This window comes from Perognathus longimembris, chromosome 5 (genome assembly GCF_023159225.1).
Source record: "Perognathus longimembris pacificus isolate PPM17 chromosome 5, ASM2315922v1, whole genome shotgun sequence".
Lineage (NCBI taxonomy): Eukaryota > Metazoa > Chordata > Mammalia > Rodentia > Heteromyidae > Perognathus > Perognathus longimembris.
The window spans coordinates 84,568,548-84,588,860 of NC_063165.1; the positions used below are offsets into that span (position 1 = coordinate 84,568,548).

A 20,313-nucleotide genomic window follows, 5' to 3' on the forward strand; every position below is an offset into this window, starting at 1 on the left:
AGGGACAGTGCTCAGGCCCTGAGTTCAAGGCCCAGGACTGGCAAAAAAATAAATAAATAAAAAGAGAGAGAGAAAGAAAGAAAGAAAGAAAGAAAGAAAGAAAGAAAGAAAGAAAGAAAGAAAGAAAGAAAGAAAGAAAGAAAGAAAGAAAGAAAGAAAGAAAGAAAGAAAGAAAAGAAAGACTGTGTACAATGGCCATAATCCAACCTGAATGTTATAGTGTCAGAAAACGATGTCAGTAAATAGTGTCAGTAGTAGGAGCTGTGTCATAAACTGACAGTGTCAAGCAATAAGCTTTATTTTTCTAGAAAAAAAATGGCACTAGGAACAATTTTTTTTTGCCAGTCCTGGGGCTTGGACTCAGGGCCTGAGCACTGTCCCTGGCTTCTCTTTGCTCAAGGCTAGCACTCTGCCACTTGAGCCACAGCGCCACTACCGGCTTTTTCTGTTTATGTGGTACTGAGGAATCGAACCAAGGGCTTTGTGCATGCTAGGCAAGCACTCTACCACTAAGCCACATTCCCAGCTCCACTAGGAACAATTCTAAGAGAGTATTTTTGCTGGGTGTTGGTGGCTCACACCTGTAATCCTACCTATTCAGAAAGCTAAGATCTGAAGTTCACAGTTCAAAGCCAGCCTGGGCAGGAAAATTCATGAGACTCCTTTCTCCAATTAACTGCCAAAGATCTGGAAATGGAGCTGTGGCTCAAAGTAGTGGAGTGCTAATCTGGAGCACAAAAGTTCAGGTATAGCATCTTGCTCCCGAGTTCAAGTCCCAAAACACACACACATACACACACACACACACACACAGAATATTCTTATGACACAACACAACTTTTCCAGGTATCCAGTAAAAACTATTTACCCTATTACAAGAATGCTCAATCTACTGGCACTGAAATTTTCTCGGGGATAAAATAAGGACAGAAGGACCCAGCATGGTCTTTTCAGCTGTTGAATGATAAGAGCTTAAGAGAAATCTATGTGGTGCTTATTCTCCCTAGTCCTCTTCTGGGGGAGATACTAATAAGCTATCATTTCCTTTCTTATCTGTGGGATAAACAAGCCTTAAATGTAGTTATCATTTTGTCTCCCATGGAAAAAAAATTCTTTGGGTCTATCACATCCTTGCAGAGATTAGGAACTCTGAACTATAGCTAATAGTCGCAGCTAGTGATATTGGGGAGTAGCAAGTTGCCAGGCAGAATGACTTACACTGATATACGCGTGTGTGTGTGTGTGTGTGTGTGTGTGTGCCAAATGAGATAGAAAACATTAATTCCTTTTCACTTCAGGAAAAGTATGACAAAAATCACTACGAACCTGGAAGAATTTCACTATTGGCTAAGGTTGTGGCTCAATGGCTGAGTACTCGCTTAGCATATGGAATACCATAAATTCAATCCTCAGCAACCCAACTAATAAGAATTATTATAGAAAATAATATAAAACTATGAAAATAAGTTGGATAGTGATTGCTCATGCTTGTAATCCTGGCTACTCAGAAGACTGAGATCTGAGGATCTTGGTTCAAAGTCAGCCAGGGCAGAAAAGGCAATGAAACTCTTGTCTCTAATTATGCACCAAAAAGCTGGAAGTAGAGCAGTGGCTCAGGTGAGCGTGCACTTGAACACAGGGCGTGGGAACAGGGCTTGCTCACACAAGGCTGTGCTCTACCACTGGAGCTGCAGTTCTACTTCCCGCTTTTTGGCTGGTTAATTGGATGTAACAGTTCCACAGACCTTCATGCCTTGATTGGCTTTAAACCATCACATTCAGCCCCAGCCTACTGAGGAGCTAGGCAGGAACTACTGGTGCCCAGCAAACAAATGCAAACTATTTTTTTCTTTTCCTTATTTTTTTTTTTTTGCTGTTACTGGGGTTTGAACTCAAGGCCTTGTGCTAGCCAGACATGAGCCACTCCACCAGCCTCTTTCTTCTTTATACCAAGTTATAGGTGATATCAAGGACCAAAATTCAATAAAGTCATTCTTTCTTAGACAACACTTTCACATTGCAAACGTTGTGTCAATTTTTTTTTACTAATTCTGAGCCCTGACTACTAACAGAGAAATTAAGAAATATATAAATGCAAGTTACACTTGGACTTTTAAACCACTCTTGGATCCTAAACTTTCTTACTATGACCTATTTTATATAGAATAGGACTATCAGAGGTAACTGATAATTTGCTCCTACCTGTATAGCTATCTCGTAAACTGTTAAGTTCATGTTCTTCATAGTTCAAAAGCACGCTCCAGCTGCCACACAAAAGTAAGAAAATTACCATTTTAATGTTGGCAAGGAAAAGTCAAATTTATTTCTTTGGAACTTACTCTTATTTATTTCTTAGGAATGTTTCGGACAGTATCAGAGATATTATCAGAATTTTTCCCATCTTCAAAGTTGTAAGCTCTGAAACTTTTCATTAGGCTTGTAGTTAAAGAAGGAAAAATGAAAGGAAATCTCGGCGTAGTACATGATGGCTCAGTCCATGAACTAGACGCCCTTCACCGAGGGAAAGTCTGCATCACGGTACGTGTCTTAGCTCTGTAACCAACAGCTGGTTTTCTTGGGGAAATTGTTTCTCTTGGCTCAAAGTCTTCTTCCAAACATAAGGATTTTACTGCTTTAGAATACCCCAGACTGCTGTATAAATTTAATGAGATAATATAACCACATTCACAATAGTGTATGTAAATGTAAAGCAATGAAATAGTCTGTTTCTTTTAGTGTGCATGTGTGCGCACACACACATGCATGCTGGTACTGAGGCTTGAACTCAGGGCCTGAGTGCTCTCCCTTAGCTTTTTTACTCAAGGCTGGCCACAGCTCCACTTTGGGCTTTTTTTTTTGCCAGTCCTGGAGCTTGGACTCAGGGCCTGAGCACTGTCCCTGGCTTCTTTTTGCTCAAGGCTAGCACTCTACCCCTTGAGCCACAGCGCCACTTCTGGTTTTTTCTGTATATGTGGTGCTGAGGAATTGAACCCAGGGCTTCATGTATAGGAGGCAAGCGCTCTACCACCAAGCCAAATGCCCAGCCCACTCTGGGCTTTCTTATTAGTTCATTTTCTACGAAGACTGGCTTCCAACTGTGACCCTCAGATCTCAGCATCCTGATTAGCTAGGATTATAGGTATGAGCCACCAGGGCCAGCTCATTTACTCCTTAATGCTGAACTGTTTGGAATCATAGATATAATCCAAGGTATGTCGCTTTTGCAGGTATCAGGAAACGGTAAGCCCAAATTTTAGATATTAGCTGTTCTGTCACTTGCAGTTTGTGATTCATAGCAAATCAGCCATTTAACAATTTATAACTTAATTTTCATTAATATACAAACTCATTAAATTAGAGAAAAGGATTGTTCAGTATTTAATCAATCGCACTAAGGGTACGAAGTCAATCAACCTTTCAATCAGCAAATCTTTGTTAGAGTAATGTCCAGTCTACATGTTTATCTCCAACTTACTTGGAATTCACAAAAAAATTGTAAAAACCCATGCCTACTAATAAGACCTGATGCTATTTAGCTCTTCTATCCTACGAATCTACTTCAGCTAAGAGAATTCTGCTGAATGGCTTCCTTGGGAGACAGCATGTGAAAATAGAGAGTCAAGTCTTTGGGGAGATTTTCATTGCGATGGCAACAGTAAAAACATCCCTTGAGTGGTCAGTTGCAATAGGGCATGCATTGTGGGAAAGTTGACACAAGATTTTCTACACAAGACACTACACAAGATACTCAGGAACTCTTTGTGTCAGAACTAGTATTAAAGAAAATGGGGTTGGAGGTGTGGCTCACGTGGTAGAGCACCAGCCAATGAGTGAAAGTATCAGATACGGAGTTCAAGTCCTGGTCTCTGATAGAAATGAATTTTCAAAAATAAAGAAAAAAGGGCTGGGAATAGGGCCTAGCAGTAAAGTGCTCACCACGTATACATGAAGCTCTGGGTTCAATTCCACAGCACCACATATATAGAAAAAAACGGAAGTGGCGCTGTGGCTCAAGTGGCAGAGTGCTAGCCTTGAGCAAAAAGAAGCCAGGGACAGTGCTCAGGCCCTGAGTCCAAGCCCCAGGACTGGGGAAGGAAGGAAGGAAGGAAGGGAGGGAGGGAGGGAGGGAGGGAGGGAGGGAGGGAGGGAGGGAGGGAATAAGGGAGGAAGGAAGGAAGGAAAGAAGGAAGGAAGGAAGGAAGGAAGGAAAGAAGGAAGGAAATAGAGAAGGAAGGAAGGAAATAAGGAAGGAAGGAAGGAAATAGAGAAGGAAGGAAGGAAGGAAATAAGGAAGGAATGAAGGAAGGAAATAGAGAAGGAAGAAAGGAAGGAAGGAAGGAAAGAAGGAAGGAAGGCAGGCAGGCCCTGGTCCCTTCCTCCAACACTATTTGAATGTATCTAAAAATTTAGGATGATCTCAACTAGTATTTGCTAGCAGAAAAGATAAAGTCCTGAAGGTAACTTGCCTGGAGGACTTAGAGAAACATGTAGACTCCACATAAAGTTGTGAATAGGAAAAAAAGGTCATTTCATTAACAATAGGTTTGTCAAAAGTTAGGAGGTCCCACTACCAAAGCAGGTAGCTTTGGAAATACTAAGTGAGCTTAAAAACATAAGTAAAGGTGAACTAAAAAATATCATAATAGGGCTGGGGATATGGCCTAGTGGCAAGAGCGCTTGCCTCGTATACTCGAAGCCCTGGGTTCGATTCCCCAGCACCACATATACAGAAAATGGCCAGAAGTGGCGCTGTGGCTCAAGTGGCAGAGTGCTAGCCTTGAGCGAGAAGAAGCCAGGGACAGTGCTCAGGCCCTGAGTCCAAGGCCCAGGAAAAAAAAAAAAATATATATATATATATATATATATATACATATATCATAATATCTTTTAAGCATGTGTTCTCATAAAGACTCAGTAAAGGTCGTAAAGTGAGTTACTCCTGGACTCCAAGGTCCAGTTTTAACAGCAGCACCGCAGAAATAGAATCAACAGAAACAAAAGCATAATTACATTCTCCCCTTCCTCCCACGCCCACTTCGACTTATGAAAGAAGACTGACATTATTATATTTGGCGAACCCCTTAGGTTCTTTCTCCAGGAGAAAGCAATATGATTTTTCAGCTGGAATGAACATTTCAAGTCCCAAATAGCTAATCACAAAAAAACAAAGACATGATACCCTAGATCTCCCAGGTAAAGGATCCTCTGCTGTGATTTCCTTCCTTGCTGTGAGGATAAAGGTCTTAAAAGTCCTGACATGGGGGTAGGAATCCATCTCAGTGATAGAACACTTTCCAGTCACAAGCAATCTCTATCACTGGGCGGGGGGCGGGGGGGACAGTTCTGGGGTGAAGTATTCCACACCGATTGCTACTTGTAACTAGCCTATCTTTTTTCTTTGTTACTGATGAAGTGTACTAACCCATTGTCCTTCCAAAACTTTTATCAACCAGTCAGTTATTACCTGGTGCAATAGTTGTAATTGGTTTAAACTCCTACTCAGTATTAAAGTGAACACTTACATCCTAGAACGACTCGCAGCCGCATATTGTAATGCCGTCCACCCAAAACCATCTTGATGAGAAATCTCAATGCCTCGCTGAAGAAGAAGCGCAATTATATCTTTTGATTCGCATCTTACTGCATACATGAGAGCATTTCTAAAACAACATAGACAGTGTCACCTTTGGCTACTTTCAGAAAGTTATTTATACAGATAAATGGGTATCTACTATAAATTTGATGCCTTGCCTGTCTGTGCAGAATGGACCATTTACTAACAGGTACAACCTCTGGAAATTACCTCCAAGGCTCAAAGGAGAAATCAACCAGAAAACCTCTTGTTGCACTCAAGACAATGTATCCAAGAATCTCTCATTTAATGTGGAGTTTGATGGATAATATATGTGTTGAGGTCATTTACCTAGGTAAAATGAATAATTTTCTACTTATTCCCTAATCCAAAGTAACACATTGAATTTCAGGTCAGCTGATAGTCACATAAGTAAAATCTATTTGCATGAATAGAATAATGCTATTTAAAATAATGGTCATAATAATATGGTAGTTTAATGATGGTGATCACAATGATGGTGTTAGGCAATAAACTAAATGCTATATAAATAATGTTAAAACTATCCTTCGAGGCTATTATCCTCTTTTTCATCTCAGGGAGCCTATCTGGGCATCAATATTTTTTCCTAAGACACATACATAGAATATGGGAAAGCTGGGGATTAAACGTAGTGAATTCAAAGCCTTTATCATATCCCTATGGCTTGTCTTCACTGTTAAAAGAATCTCACAGCAGTATTCCTCAGCAGAATCACTTGAAGGAGAGTCACCCAGCTCATCCACTGCCGTGAAGGAGAAAGGCATTGCTTCTCCAGGTGTCATGGACGCTAATACTGTGCTACTGCTTACAAGAGGTGCTGAAGACCGCCCTCGTCCATGAAGGCCTAGCACGTGGAATTTGTGAAGCAGTCCAAGCTTTACACAAGCCCCAAGCACACCTGAGTGTGCTTGCACCCAACTCAAATGAACAGCCCACGTACAGTTGGTGGGGCACCAAATCAATCTCAAAGGTCGATGACAACAAAAAAAAACTAGGGGGTGGGTAAGCCTCCACAAAATGATCGAGAGGGAAGAAAAGCCATGGAGACGGCTGGCTGGCGTTGTCTAGTGGTTAAAGACTGTACGCAGAGCCTCAGACCAAGGATGTCATCAAACAGTACTTCAAATGTGAGAAATGAACCAGTGAATTTAAAAATTTCACTACTGGGGGGGAAAAAAAGCACAGTCCTCCAACAGACTGGGATTTTCAACTCTTACTTTGTGCTTAATAAATCATTTTAAAACAAAAATAAATGAAAGATGAAACCCTTTTAGTTAATATGTGATCATGTGACCAACAAAAATGAAATTATAAATAACAAACATCAATTAGTATTTAAGGGAACATAAACTCCATTACATAGTTCTCTGTATTACTCACTACAAATAATTGCTTTTCTACCTGATGGTTTATGTTAATGATTTTTGTTTTTGTTTTTGGTCGGTTGTGGAGCTTGAACTCTGGGCCTGGGCATTGTCCCTGAACTCTTCAGCTCAAGGCTAGTGCTCCACCACTTGAGACACAGCGCCACTTCTGGTTATCTGATGGTTAATTGGAAATAACAATCCAAAGGGCTTTCCTGCCTGGGCTGGCTTTGAATGGTGATCCTCAGATCTCAGCCTCCTGAGTAGCTAGGATGACAGGCATGAGCCACCTGAGCCAGCTATGTTAATGTTTTTAATATAATTTTATTACCGTTTTTAAGGTGTTATACAGGGGAGTTGCCATTTCATAAGTCACGTAATGAGTCCATTTCTTTTTTTGGACAATGTCACCCCATCCTTTGCTTTGCCCAGTTTTTGCCTCCCATCCCTGCCCACAAGTTACATAGGTCATTTTCCTCATGATTTCTGCATGATTGCTTTTGTTCACAGATGAGAATAGGTTAATAATCTTCCTATCAATTAAATATCTGACTTGAGTGATTGCTTCCACACTGGAACATCAGTCAGGTTTACCTCTTCTTTCTTTCTTTCTTTCTTTTTTTTTTTTCTGGTGCAGGTCTTGGGGCTTAAACTCAGGGGCCTGGATGCTGTCCCTGAGCCTTTGTGCTCAAAGCTAGCACTTTACTACTTGAGCCACGGCGCCACTTCTGGCTTTCTGGTGGCTAACAAGACCATGTACTTTCCTGCCTGATCTGGCTTCAAACCACAATTCTCAGATCTCAGCCTCCTGAGCAGATAGGATTACAGGTGTGAGGCCACCGGTGCCCAGCTTGAAAGAGACATTTTTAAAGACATACCTTCTAAATTCATCAAGTGCATGTATGTTTGCTCCCTTCCTTATTAAAAGGTCTGCCACATGCACTTTGCTTTCCCTTAGGGCAAGTAAAAAAGGTGTGAAGCAATCCTGCAAAATGACAAAAAACCAATTTACAACCCGCGCAGTTCAACCACACTGAACATTTCATAAGCGATTCTGTAAATATAAACATGCAGAGTAAATCATGGGTGGTGTTCCTACGCCTCACGCTGCGCTTTCGCACCGGTGCCGCTCCTTCTCTCTGACACTCCCCTCCTATCGAGGTCGGTCGCAATAACCCCATTACGCTACAACACTTGCTTCCACTATTAACTGGTTCCATGAGTCCTTGCCTCAATTCCATCATTTGTCAGGGTATCATGGTTGCCCCTATCTAAGCTAAGAGGTTCTTGAGCGATTGCATCTTTATCCCCAAAGCCCCAAGTCCAAATATAGGATAGCAATTATTTTCAGTATGTAATCGGATAGATGAACTAAATTATCATGTCTAGATCCGGATTTGTCTATATTCCAAAGAAGATTTCCTTTTCCAGATGTGCTGTGCCCCAAGATAAAAACTCGAGAATCATGTCCTTGAAAAGTAAGACAGGCTGGGAACGTGGCTTAGTGGTAGAGTACTTGCCTAGCATGCACGAGGCCCTGGGTTCAATTCCTCGGTACCACATAAATAAGATAAACAATTTTTTTAAAAGATGGAAATAAGACAAAACTGTTCATTATGTGTACAGAAATAAATGTTTTTAAGCTTTGTTTAATTCCTATTTTATAGGGTTTTCTTCCGGCAAACACTAGCATTTGAGGAAGAAGGGTTTCAGAGACATTGTGTTAAGAGCTCTCCACTATCAGGTATTTTCTGCAGGGTGTGAAGGAAGCTGGCTTGATATTCTTCTACTTACAGTTTTAGGATCTCAGATACGTGCCTCAAAAAAACACTAAATTAAATGACATAGGCTGGGGCTGGGAATATGGCCTAGTGGTAGAGTGCTTGCCTCGTATACATGAAGCCCTGGGTTTGATTCCCCAGCACCACATATACAGAAAACGGCCAGAGGTGGCGCTGTGGCTCAAGTGGCAGAGTGCTAGCCTTGAGCAAAAAGAAGCCAGGGACAGTGCTCAGGCCCCGAGTCCAAGCCCCAGGACTGGCATAAATAAATAAATAAATAAATAAATAAATAAATAAATAAATAAATAAATGAATGAATGAATGAATGAATGAATGAATGAATAAATGAATGAATAAATGAATAAATAAATAAATGGCATAGGCTTCAAAGGCACTCTGCTTATTACTAAAAAGTCTGCCAGGTTCATCCACCATAAGGTAAAACATTCTAACCTAAGTTCTTATTAAGCTCCATACCTCATTTTATTCTTACAATGATAATTCTGTTAACGGGATGCATATGTTTGGTTTATGTATTTGCTTGTTGGTTATTTATTGAAATGGATCTCCCTCTACATCCCAGGCTGGCTTAGAATTCATGATCCTCCTGCTTTCTACTTCTGAATGCTGGATTAAAGGCATGTGTCACCATGCCAGGTTAATCTACTAAAGTAATGTTTATTCTTGCTCCATTTTAATTACTGTCTCTATATTTTTATTTTTGACAAAGTATAAATCATAAATAAAAAGAACATAGTTTATCAGTAAAAAAAAAAAATCTAAAGCTACCAGGTGCTTGTATCTCATGTCTGTAATCCAAGCTTTTCATGAGGCTGAGATCTGAGAATCACTATTCAAAGCCAGCCTGGGCAGGAAAGTCTGTGAGACTCTTTAATCAGAAAACCAGAAGTGGAACTGTGGCTCAAAGTTGTAGAATTCCAGCCTTGAGGGGAAAAAAAAAAGCTCAGAGACAGCACCCAACCCTGAGTTCAAGCCCCACAAGCAACTACAACACAAAAACACATTCTAAAACTAATCTGTACATATCATTTTACCATAATAATAGCTAGTAAGCATGCAACTAATATATGCCGTTTAAAATGTTAAAAAGAAAGGGAATGTCCACAGTCACTTGTATTATTGATAGACAATGCAGAAGAGAAAGAAAAACAGAATGTTGCCTGCAATATGCAATGTTGCCTGCAATATCTGTGATTAACCTAATAAGGTTATAAGCATTTCAACAGGAGTATGATCATTTATTGGATACATAAAGAAAAGTTTTAAAATACTGCTGGCTTCTGGCTATTCATGTCTAGTTACTCAGGAGGCTGAGATCTTAGGATTGAAATTCAAAGCCAGCCTAGGTAGACAAGTCTGAAAGAACCTTATCTCCAATTAAGCCACAAAAAAAGCTGGAATTGGAAGTATGGCCCAAGTGGTAGCGTGCTGACCACGGGGTCAAGTGAAAACACAACATGCACACACGTATACAAACCCCTCATCACCATAGATTTGAGAGTAGGGCTTGGTCTCTTACGCTGTGAATTGTTCAGTCTTCTCTCTGGCTGCTCACAAAATCACCACTAGTCACTAATATTCTGGTTTCCTCAGGATCCACCAAATTTGATTTCTAGACACATTTCTAAATCAATACACTTAATTGCACAAACAAAAATAATTAGCCCCAAAATGTATATTATCAATATACATAAGTTGTATTTCTTGAAAATTTTAGACTATTTTTTTAATATGTTCCCTAGCCTTTTTTAATATGTTGCCTAGCCTCCAAACCGGCCTGCGTGTTCCTGACCAATTTCCTATTCCATCTTTCTTTCCTCGGCATTGCCACAGAAAGGCAAATCAGTTGATTTATCTGTCACAAACATCAATCATTAAATGCTTTTTCTTTGTTAAAATTTTAAGGAAGTTAATTGCTAAGGCGATTTTCTTTTGCTGAGTGGTTTTATACTAGTTATGGGGCGGGGGCAGGTGTAAATCTTTGGTTAAAAGATTTTTGTTGTTGTTGCTCAAGACCAGGACTTGAGCTCAGCACCGGACACTTTCACTCATTGACTAGTGCTCTACCAACTCAGCCACACCTTCAGCCCCTAAAAACTTTAACCTTTAAAAAAAATCATTATTTTCATGTGTCACAAATGCACAGAAGAAAGGCTGAACCTTCCTATTGCTGTTTTTAAACAGCAATATTCCAACAATTACATATATATATATATTATTCAGTGAATGGCTGAGCTTCTAAACGTGGAAAATAAACCCTTTTGCCACTGGTTAAAAATACAGGTCTTTCAAACCCTGTGTAATCAAAGTTGAGCGTTCTCTACCTTAGTCTTTGCTTCAATGTCTGCATTATAGGCAAGCAGCTTGGTAACCATTGGACTGTTCCCATTGCAGACAGCGTAATGAAGAGCAGTGAAGCCGCTGCCATCTTTAATGTTTGAGTCAGCACCGTGCTTGAGGAGAATGGTTGCGCATTCCTCTTCCTGGCATTGTACGGCCTGAGGGCGTCATACCAAGAAACAGACTGTTGACTCAATGTGTTCAAGAGAAGCGTTCATTTCCCCACCTTTAGCCAGCTGGTTAGCTTTAAATGAGATCATTTTTGTTCCTTTCTTCTAAGCATTTAAATCAAATCCATCTCACACTGAACGCAATGGCTCCAGCCTACCTTAATCAGTGCTGTGCTGTTGTCGCTGTCGCAGATATCAATCTCACAATCACTGGCAATCAGGAAGGTCGCCACTTTTACATGGCCACACGCACAGGCAAAATGCAGAGCAGTCCTGTGGAAACCAGAGGGATTATTCTCTCAAAATACACAGTTATGTATGCCATTGTAAACATTATTCTGGCATGGCATTTCATTGCTTTCTAAAGAAATATCTGATTTTCTGGGGGGGAAAAAAGGACCCTGTATATAAGCTGTTGTCACTCTTAATATTGAAGAAGAAAGCAGCCTATCTGATTGCATTATTTTCGTATATGTGTGAAGCTGGGAATAGAACTCATGACCTCCTGTACGCTAGGCAAGTGCTCTGCCACTAAGCTACATATTCAGCCCAGAGTAGGAACCAACTAGGTCAGAAGCAAAAAGGTAATGATAAACCCCAAACATTGGAAACCAAATAATAAACTTCTAAGTGGTGAAAATAAGAAGAGAAAGTTTCATACATTTTATTACATTTTATATGTATTTTTGGCTAAAATTTATATAATCAACTTGACTTTTTGTCACCTAATGTGGTGAAGCTTGTCTTCTCATGGTAACATTCATCTATACTGTCTTCAGAGATGATGCATTATTCCATCCCATGAAGCATTGCAATTTATTTATAGGACATATGTTATTTATAGGATGTATTTGAATCACTTCTGAGAAAAACCAATTTTCTGTATCTCTCCTTTTAGTATAACATAACTGGTGGATAGTGACGTGGGTATTTTTCAAATTGGACACAGTAGTTATCATTAAGTCGTCTATTTGAAAAAAAAAATCATGAGCAACTTAAACGTCATGCGGCAATAGAATTACCAACACTCTTCATCTTCCCAGTTTTTAACCTGAAAATAGCATTTAATTCTTTGTTGAACTTAAACTCCTTCTCCGAGCCAGGACATTAAGTATTGCTTTGTATACCCATAAATTACCTATAGATTTTTCAAAGATTACTTTACACAATTTAGAGTTCAGGAGTTGAAGGGATATATAGCTCAGTAGTAAATTACTCACCTGACATAGAGGCAGCTCTGGAATTGATTCCATCACCAATGACTAAATTTTAAAAGTGCAGTCTTTTTTTCCTTATTGATAGGAGAGAACGCTCATCAAAATGGAGATCGAGCCGGGTGCAAGGCTCATACCTGTAATCCTAACTACTCAAAAGGCCGAGATCTGAGGATCCTGATTTGAAGCCAGCTCAGGCAGAAAAAGTTATGGGACTCTTATCTCCAATTAACTACCAAAAAAGCCAGATATGGCGCTGTGGCTCAAGTAGTAGAGTCCTAGCCTTGAGCAAAAAAAGCTTAGAGACAGTGCCTGGGTCCTGAGTTCAAGCCCTAGGAATGGCACAAGTAAGTAAGTAAATAAATAAATGAAGACAGATGAGAGCTATGTGCGGCAAGGGTATTTCATTAATTATTTTCTATAACACATTTTGGTTTTTTGGTAACAAATGTACCTTTAGATAATCTGTTTTTAGGCGGTGGGTGTAGTACAGTGCTATAGTGTGTGTTATTCATCTGCTAGTAGAAGAGATGGGGTTGGGAGGGAGGCAAAAAATGCTTTATTTTGAAGACATTTATAAGAAGTTCTTAAAATGTATATATTGACTTTATAACAATGTATAAATTGACTTTTTTGCTCCAGTGCTTTTCTTCTTTTTGTATTAACATTCTTATCTTATTTCATTAGGACCTTACTATCAGACATAAAAATCTCGTCATTTTCTCCAGTGAAGACATTTTATTCATGAATAAAATCTCCTTTTCCTAAAAATGCTGCGACCGTAGTACAGATTTTTCTGTTGTTTCCTGCTTTGATCCCTTTTTGGATGCGGTGAAGTGATTCCCGTTTAAAATCCAGTAGCATATCTTTTTTTTTTTTTAAAGAGTACATTTCTTTTTTTATTTCTTTTTTGTGTACGTGGTACGGAAGCATTGAACCCAGGGCCTCATGCGTGCCAGGCAAGCACTCTACCACCAGGCCACATTCCCAGCCCTAGGAGCGTATTTGATGCCTCAAAAGGCAAATCCATGTGTGTTTACCCCAACGTCTTCTTTCGGCTGGGGTGGAATGAATCGGCACATCCAGAGCTCCCGTTTGGCAATTACCGAGCCTTCCTACTCAAACCCGCGGAGCCTTGGGGGTGCCCGCGGCTCATCCCCGGAATCCCAGGTACCCAGGAGATGCACACCTGAGGACCGCCGTCGCAAGCCAGCCCAGATGGAGACCTGGGTGAGCCTAAAAAGCTGGAAGGGGAGGCTGCGGCTCAAGTAGTCACTAAAAGCTAAAGGAGGGTGCCTGTGCCCTGGCTTCAAGCCCCAGAACCAACACACGCACGCACACACACACATGCACACACACACGCACGCACACACACACGCACACACACGCACGCACACACGCACGCACACACAGAGCAACAAAGCGAATACAAATATATAAAAACCTTGGAGCCAGGGACGAGGCCCAAGACTCTGAGGCTCAGCAGGGGCCCTGTGAACAGGGCCCGTCGAGTAACGATCAGCATTTGGACCACTACCAGCCTCCTGCGTGGCAGCCTCAGGGCCTAAGACCCCCGCCCCCCCTCCAAGCCATGGCCATTGGTGGGGATGGGGGGGGCGGAAGGAGGCTGATCAGGGTCCCGCTGCTCTCTGTGCAAGAGGAAGGGCCCACCTCTGCACCTCAAACTTTCTTCCTGAGCCCCCCTCCGCCCCTCCCCCGGCGGAGGACACGCAGACGCCCTTCTGGAAAGGATGCCGAGTGTCCCCTGGAGACCTGCTAGGCGGGAAGGGGTCGTGTTTCCTTGACTTTCCTCTTGTGGTCTAGAACCCTCAAAAGGCACCCGTCCCACTAGCCTGCCATTTGCCCTTGGGGGGTGTGGGTTGCCTGCCATTTGCCCTTGGGGGGTGTGGGTTGCCTGCCATTTGCCCTTGGGGGTGTGGGTTGCCTGCCATTTGCCCTTGGGGGTGTGGGTTGCCTGACATTTGCCCTTGGGGGTGTGGGTTGCCTGCCATTTGCCCTTGGGGGGTGTGGGTTGCCTGCCATTTGCCCTTGGGGGTGTGGGTTGAACTGCGCGTGGAGGCCTTGGGCGGGGCTGGGGGTGAGGGCAGGAACGCCCAGGACAGCTGTTCAGGAGGGCCCCCCCTCCAGGGCAGGCCCCCTCACCTGTTCTTCTTGTCCCTGCTGTCCACGTGGGCCTCCCCCCGATCGAGGATGGAGACCACCTTCTCCACCTTGCCCGCGCTCGCGGCCCGGTGCAGCTTCTCCTGGGGTCTGTGCCTGGCATAGAAATGTCGCCAGTGGTGGCTCCCAGGCATCCCGGGCCCCACGTCCAGCGAGGCGCCCCGGGGGCCATCGCAGAAGCCCAGAGGCGTCCTCTCCTTCGCCCCGAAGCCCAAGAGTCTCTTCATGGCTCCCAGAGGCCCCTTCCTTCCCCTCCCCGGAAGCCCAGCGCCCGCCTGGCCCAGCCGGCCGCCTGCATCTCTCACCCAGCACCCCGCACCCCGTCCCGGCCGGGCCGCCCCGGGGGGGCGGGGGGACCGTGCCTCTCAACGGCGGCCGGCTCGCGTGCCCGGGCGCGGGGCTCCATCCTGGGGGTCTCCACCTCCAGCTCACCCGGCCTGGGCTGAATTTCCCACTTGCCCCCCCCCCCCCCCCGCCACCGGCTAGCCCTGCCAGCATCCTGCCCCAGGAGTAACAGAGCCTCCTCCTGGAGGCCAGCCAGCCTGGTCAGAAAAGGTGGCTAGACCCCCCCACCCCTTCCCACCTTCCCAGCCCAGAACTAGGTGCACAGCACCTGTTACCACCTGCGAGGCTGAATCGGGAGAATCACATTCCGGAAAAGCCCAGACAGAAACATCCTCAAGGCTTCATCCCCAAAGGAGGCCCTGGGCGCCCAGGTGTCACCTTAGCAAGGACCAGAAAGAAGCAGAAAGAAGAGGAAGACCGAAGCCCAGGCCCACCCACCTCGAAACAACACATGCCTGATGCCAGGCGCTGGGGGGTTGCCCCTTTAATCTTACTCAGGAGGTCAAGATCTAAGGATTGTCAATGGTCCGAAGCCAGCTTGGTCAGAAAACTCCTTGAGATTCTCATCTCCAAGTAACCAGCAAAAAGCCAAAAGCAAACAAACAAATGCTCTTAAACTTCAAACTTTTGGAGGGGTTTTGGTATTGGAACGGACAGTTTTGTTGTTTTCACAATCAGAATTGGCATTAACTATAAGAAGAATATGACTACCTTTGACAAATCTGAACATTCTAAGTATCAAAAAAGGAAATGGAGGGTCTGTGGCAAGAGTGCTCACCTTGTATACATGAAGCCCTTGGTTCAAATCCCCAGCACCGCATATATAGAAAACGGCCAGGGGTGGCGCTGTGGCACAAGTGGCAGAGTGCTAGCCTTGAGCAAAGAGAAGCCAGGGACAGTGCCCTGAGTTCAAGCCCCAGGACTGGCCAATAAATAAATAAATAAAGGAAATGGAGGGGCTGGGAATATGGCCTCCTGGCAAGAACGCTTGCCTCTATACATGAAGCCCTGGGTTCAATGCCTCAGCACCACATATATAGAAAAGGGCAGAAGTGGCGCTGTGGCTCAAGTTGGCAGAGTGCTAGCCTTGAGCAAAAAAAGAAGTCAGGGACAGTGCTCAGGCCCAGAGTTCAAGCCCCAGGACTGGCAAAAAACAAACAAACAAAAAAGAAGCTCATGAACAATGCCCAGGCCCTAAGTTCAAGCCCCAGAACTGGCCAAAAAAAAAAGGAAATGGAAGCCAGGCACTGGTGGCTCATGCCTGTAATCCTAGCTACTCAGGAGGCTGAGATCTGTGGATCACAGTTCAAAGCCAACCTGAGCAGGAAAATCCATGAGACTCTTTAGCTCCAATTAACTACCAGAAAACCAGAAGTAACACTGTGGCTCAAAGTGGTAGTACTCTAGCCTTGTGCTAAAAAGCTCAGGGACAGTGCTAGGCCCTCGTTCAAGTTCCATGACCGACAAAAAAAAAAAAAAAAAAAACACAAAAAAGGAAATGGAGTATAGATCAAATTTTGTATAATATATGTCAAACAGAGGGTTTTTTTGACAACTATTAGGGCTTTGCCCCTTTACTGTGAGTCTTTTGGGATCCTACATAGAAGTGGTTCTCATTAAACAAGAACAATTAAGTCCATTCTCTGGTATAATTTACTCAGCCATAATTAATAAAATTATCATTTGTAAGAAAACAAATAGAACTAGAAATCATGGTATTCGTTGAAACAAGCCAGACTGAGAAAGACAAATACAGCATATTTTCTCTCATATGAGATATCTAGATTTTAAAAAAATAAATAATAGGAATACAAAATGGATTCTATTTATGGTTGAGTATCACTAGGTAGAGGGAGAGTAAAAGGAAAGATTGAGAGGTAATATGGTCAAAGTTCTTTATACATGTGTTTGGGAACAGAATGATAACATTTGTTGAAATTTGTTTTAAGGAGGAAGAGAAGCTCATGCTCATTTGCCTGTAATCCTATCTACTCAAGAGTCTCTGATCTGAGCATCATGGTTCAAAGCCTGCCCAACCAGGAAAACCTGTTAAGATTTTTTTGTTTTGTTTTAGTAGGTGTGGGGCTTGACCTCAGGGCCTGGGTGCTGTCCCTGAGCTCTGTTGCTCAAGGCTAGTGCTTTACCACTTTAAGTCACAGCACCATTTCCAGTTTTCTGGTAGTTAATTGGAGACAAGAGTCTCACAGACTTTTCTGCCTGGACTGGCTTTGAACGCCAGTCCTCAGATCTCAGCCTCCTGAGTAGCTAGGATGACAGATGCGAGCCACTGACACCTAGCTCTACAGACTCTTATCTCCAATTAACCACCAAAAATCCAGAAGTGGATGTATGGTTCAAGTGGTAGAATGCCCACCCTGAGGGGAAAAAAAAAACAACCCTCAGGGGCACCTAAGCCTTCAGTTCAAGTCCCAGGCCTACGCTATTTTAAAAAAGAAGAGTAGGAACGTGGCTTAGTGGTAGAGTGTTTGCCTAGCATGCATGAATCCCTGAGTTTGACTCCTCAGTACCACATAATCAGAAAAAAACAGAAGCGGTGCTGTGGCTCATGTGGTACAGTGCTAGCCTTGAGCACAGAGAGGCTCAGGGATTATGCCTAGGCCCTGAGTTCAAGCCCCAGGATTGGGGGGGAAAAAAAAAGGAAGAAGAAAAAGGAGAAGGAGGAGAAAGAGGAAGAGGAGGAAAAAGAAAGAGAGAGAAAGTATACTAGCCTATTTGATGATCAGTAAATCTCTTAAGTTTAGAAAGAACCATACCCAGTTAAGAAAATACAAGCTTCTATTATACTTAGCACTGATAAAGCAGAGAAAATATAGGGTTATTTTTATTAAACCAAATTTATTAAACTGGTCTCATTGGCTAAAAATTTTCCTAAGTCATATAAACTTAATTCTTACAATAATTCTGTGTTCTTTTAAGAAAAGAGATGCTTTATTAAATTTAGCACATTGAAAGTAGTTAGACTTCAATTTCCTTGTTTTTCTGGACTGTGAAGAATAATAATTTAGTTTTGTAAGTGCTGCCTTATATTAGTCCTTCAGAAGAGTATCTTAACAAGACTTTACAAAAGAAAAAAGACTTTACAATTGACACAGCACCATCTGGAGGTAGAACATATTCCATTTTTTACAGAATCAGAAGTAAAGTCTATGAATGGTAGCAAGTCAATACAATACAGGTAAATTGTATAGCTTACATTGTAAGCTTTCAGTCCCAAATTGAGAGTAAACGCAAAACTCAGCGATCCATATCAAAGAGCTATTTGCTTTCCCATAGATAGAAATTCTCACTTGACTTGAGCATGAATAGAGAGGACAAAGGAAAATACTGATAAATCAGAGCTCTTATGTTCCCCTCAACAGGGACAAGATATCTAAAACCATCAACTCATTTATACATTTCACCAAATAGTCAGACCAGAAAATAAAATTTTCCAGTAGAAAATAATTTATCTGATAAACAAACCAAAAAAGGAAATCAATAGAGAACAAAAAGTAAAGGCTTTTGCCAGGCATAAGCTATTTGTGACTTGGACACAATTTTATCTGGCTCTCTCAGGAAAATACATTGGGCAGCTTGGCAGGCACCCCAAAACCATTCAAAAACTATTCCGAGAGGTGCTGGTGGTTCACACCTGTAATCCTGGCTACTCAGGAGGCTGAGTGGGACCTGAAGCTAGTTCAAAGCCAGCCTAGACATTAAAGGCCATCAGACACTTATCTCAAAATAACCAGGAAAAAAAACAAAACAAAAAAACCAAACTGGAAGTGGAGGTGTGGTTCAAGTGGTAGAACGCCAGCCTTGAGCAAAACATTCTAATGGACCTTGGAGCCCTGAAGGCCCAACCCCAGTATTAACATCAAGAAAAAAACAAACAGTGAAAGTATTATCCTGGACTGTACAGATGGACTCAATATAATCATAATTGCTCCTATAAGTAAAAAGAGGAGAAAGAAGAGAATGAAAACCAGAGAGATGAGATAGCAGTGTGATAAAAACAGGAAAGTAAGTCAAGAGATTCGAGCAGCCTTTAGAAGCTCAAACAAGTAAGGCAGTAGATTCTTGTCAGAGCCTCTAAAAGGCATCAGCCCTCCCGACACTTGGATTTTCCACCACTGAGACCCACTCTGGCCTACAAAATGGTAAAATAATAAATGTTAGATATTGAAGCCATTAAGTTTGTGATTTGTCACAACAGCAACAAGTAACAGAAGAGATTAAGGAATAGTCTGTGTGACTCTTATCTCCAATTACACACCAAAAAGCCAAAGTGGAGCTGTGGCTCAAGTGGTAGAGTGATAGCCTTGAACAAAAGAGCTCAGAGACATCCCCAGGGCCCCAGTTCAAGCCCCAGTACCAGCACACCCACACAAAAAGACATAAGATAGAAGTCATTTATATATATATATATGAAAGAAGTATTTTTAATGGCTGGGAATTTTGAAAACTTATGGAGATAAATGTTCAGACTAAGAGAACACAGTCAGATCTGAATGGGATCCGCATGAATGATCTATAACCACGCACACTGCAGTAAAGTTTCTAGGTTTGAGAAAACTTCAAGCCTAGGCAAGAACAAGACAACCAGAACACACCTTTCAGGAAGGCTGCAAATGTCAGTGGTCAACCAATGCTCTCAGTATTCAAACTCGGGCCCTAGGTGTGGCCCTTGCTCCTTTAATCTGGGTACTCCTGGGTCCTGGCACATGCTCCCAGAAGACTTGAGACAAAGAAGATGGAAGGAAGCCAGCTTCCTAGACAGGGATTTCCCTTCTACCTTGCCCTCAGTCTCCTGCTTCAAGGTAAGAAATGGCTCATGACAAAGGAAAAGAGGAAGAAGAGCTCTCTCCTACTGAAGACCACCTCAGAACTTTTCAATTTTAGCTCCTAAAGACGATCTAAAATGGGAAGTTATTTCATAACTATATTTCCATGATTCCCAAATAGACTTTTCTTCACCAAGATAGAAAATGTTCTTCTAGCTCTGTAATGTAAAAGTACCTCTCCCTCCCTCCTTCTCTCCTTCTACCCCCCTCCTCCCTGCCCAATCTCTCTCATGCAGGTACTGGGGCTTAAACTCAGGGCTTATGTTCTGTTCCTTAACTTTTTCACTCAAGGCTGACCCTCTGCTACTTAAGTCACAGCTCTACCTCTGTATTTTGGGTGGTTAATTGGAGATAAGAGTCTCATATACAAAACCATTTGGTGTAAACCAACTGTACAACTCATGGTGGGGGGGGAGGAAAGGAGGAGGGGGAAGGCAGG

General features: G+C 42.5%; 1 protein-coding gene and 1 pseudogene across 1 annotated transcript; one reads left to right on the forward strand and one right to left on the reverse strand.

Annotated features, from left to right (window-relative positions):
• Positions 1-5,518: 5,518 nt before the first annotated feature.
• LOC125351149 (ankyrin repeat domain-containing protein 7-like) lies at positions 5,519-19,429 on the reverse strand. Its single transcript, XM_048345866.1, has 6 exons — positions 19,420-19,429; positions 14,668-14,914; positions 11,449-11,563; positions 11,105-11,278; positions 7,857-7,963; positions 5,519-5,660 (listed from the first exon to the last, which is right to left on the reverse strand). Exons 1-6 carry the CDS (start codon positions 19,427-19,429, stop codon positions 5,519-5,521), a joined length of 795 nt encoding a protein of 264 aa, XP_048201823.1.
• Positions 6,221-6,752, forward strand: LOC125351553 (annotated as a pseudogene).
• Positions 19,430-20,313: the final 884 nt, after the last annotated feature.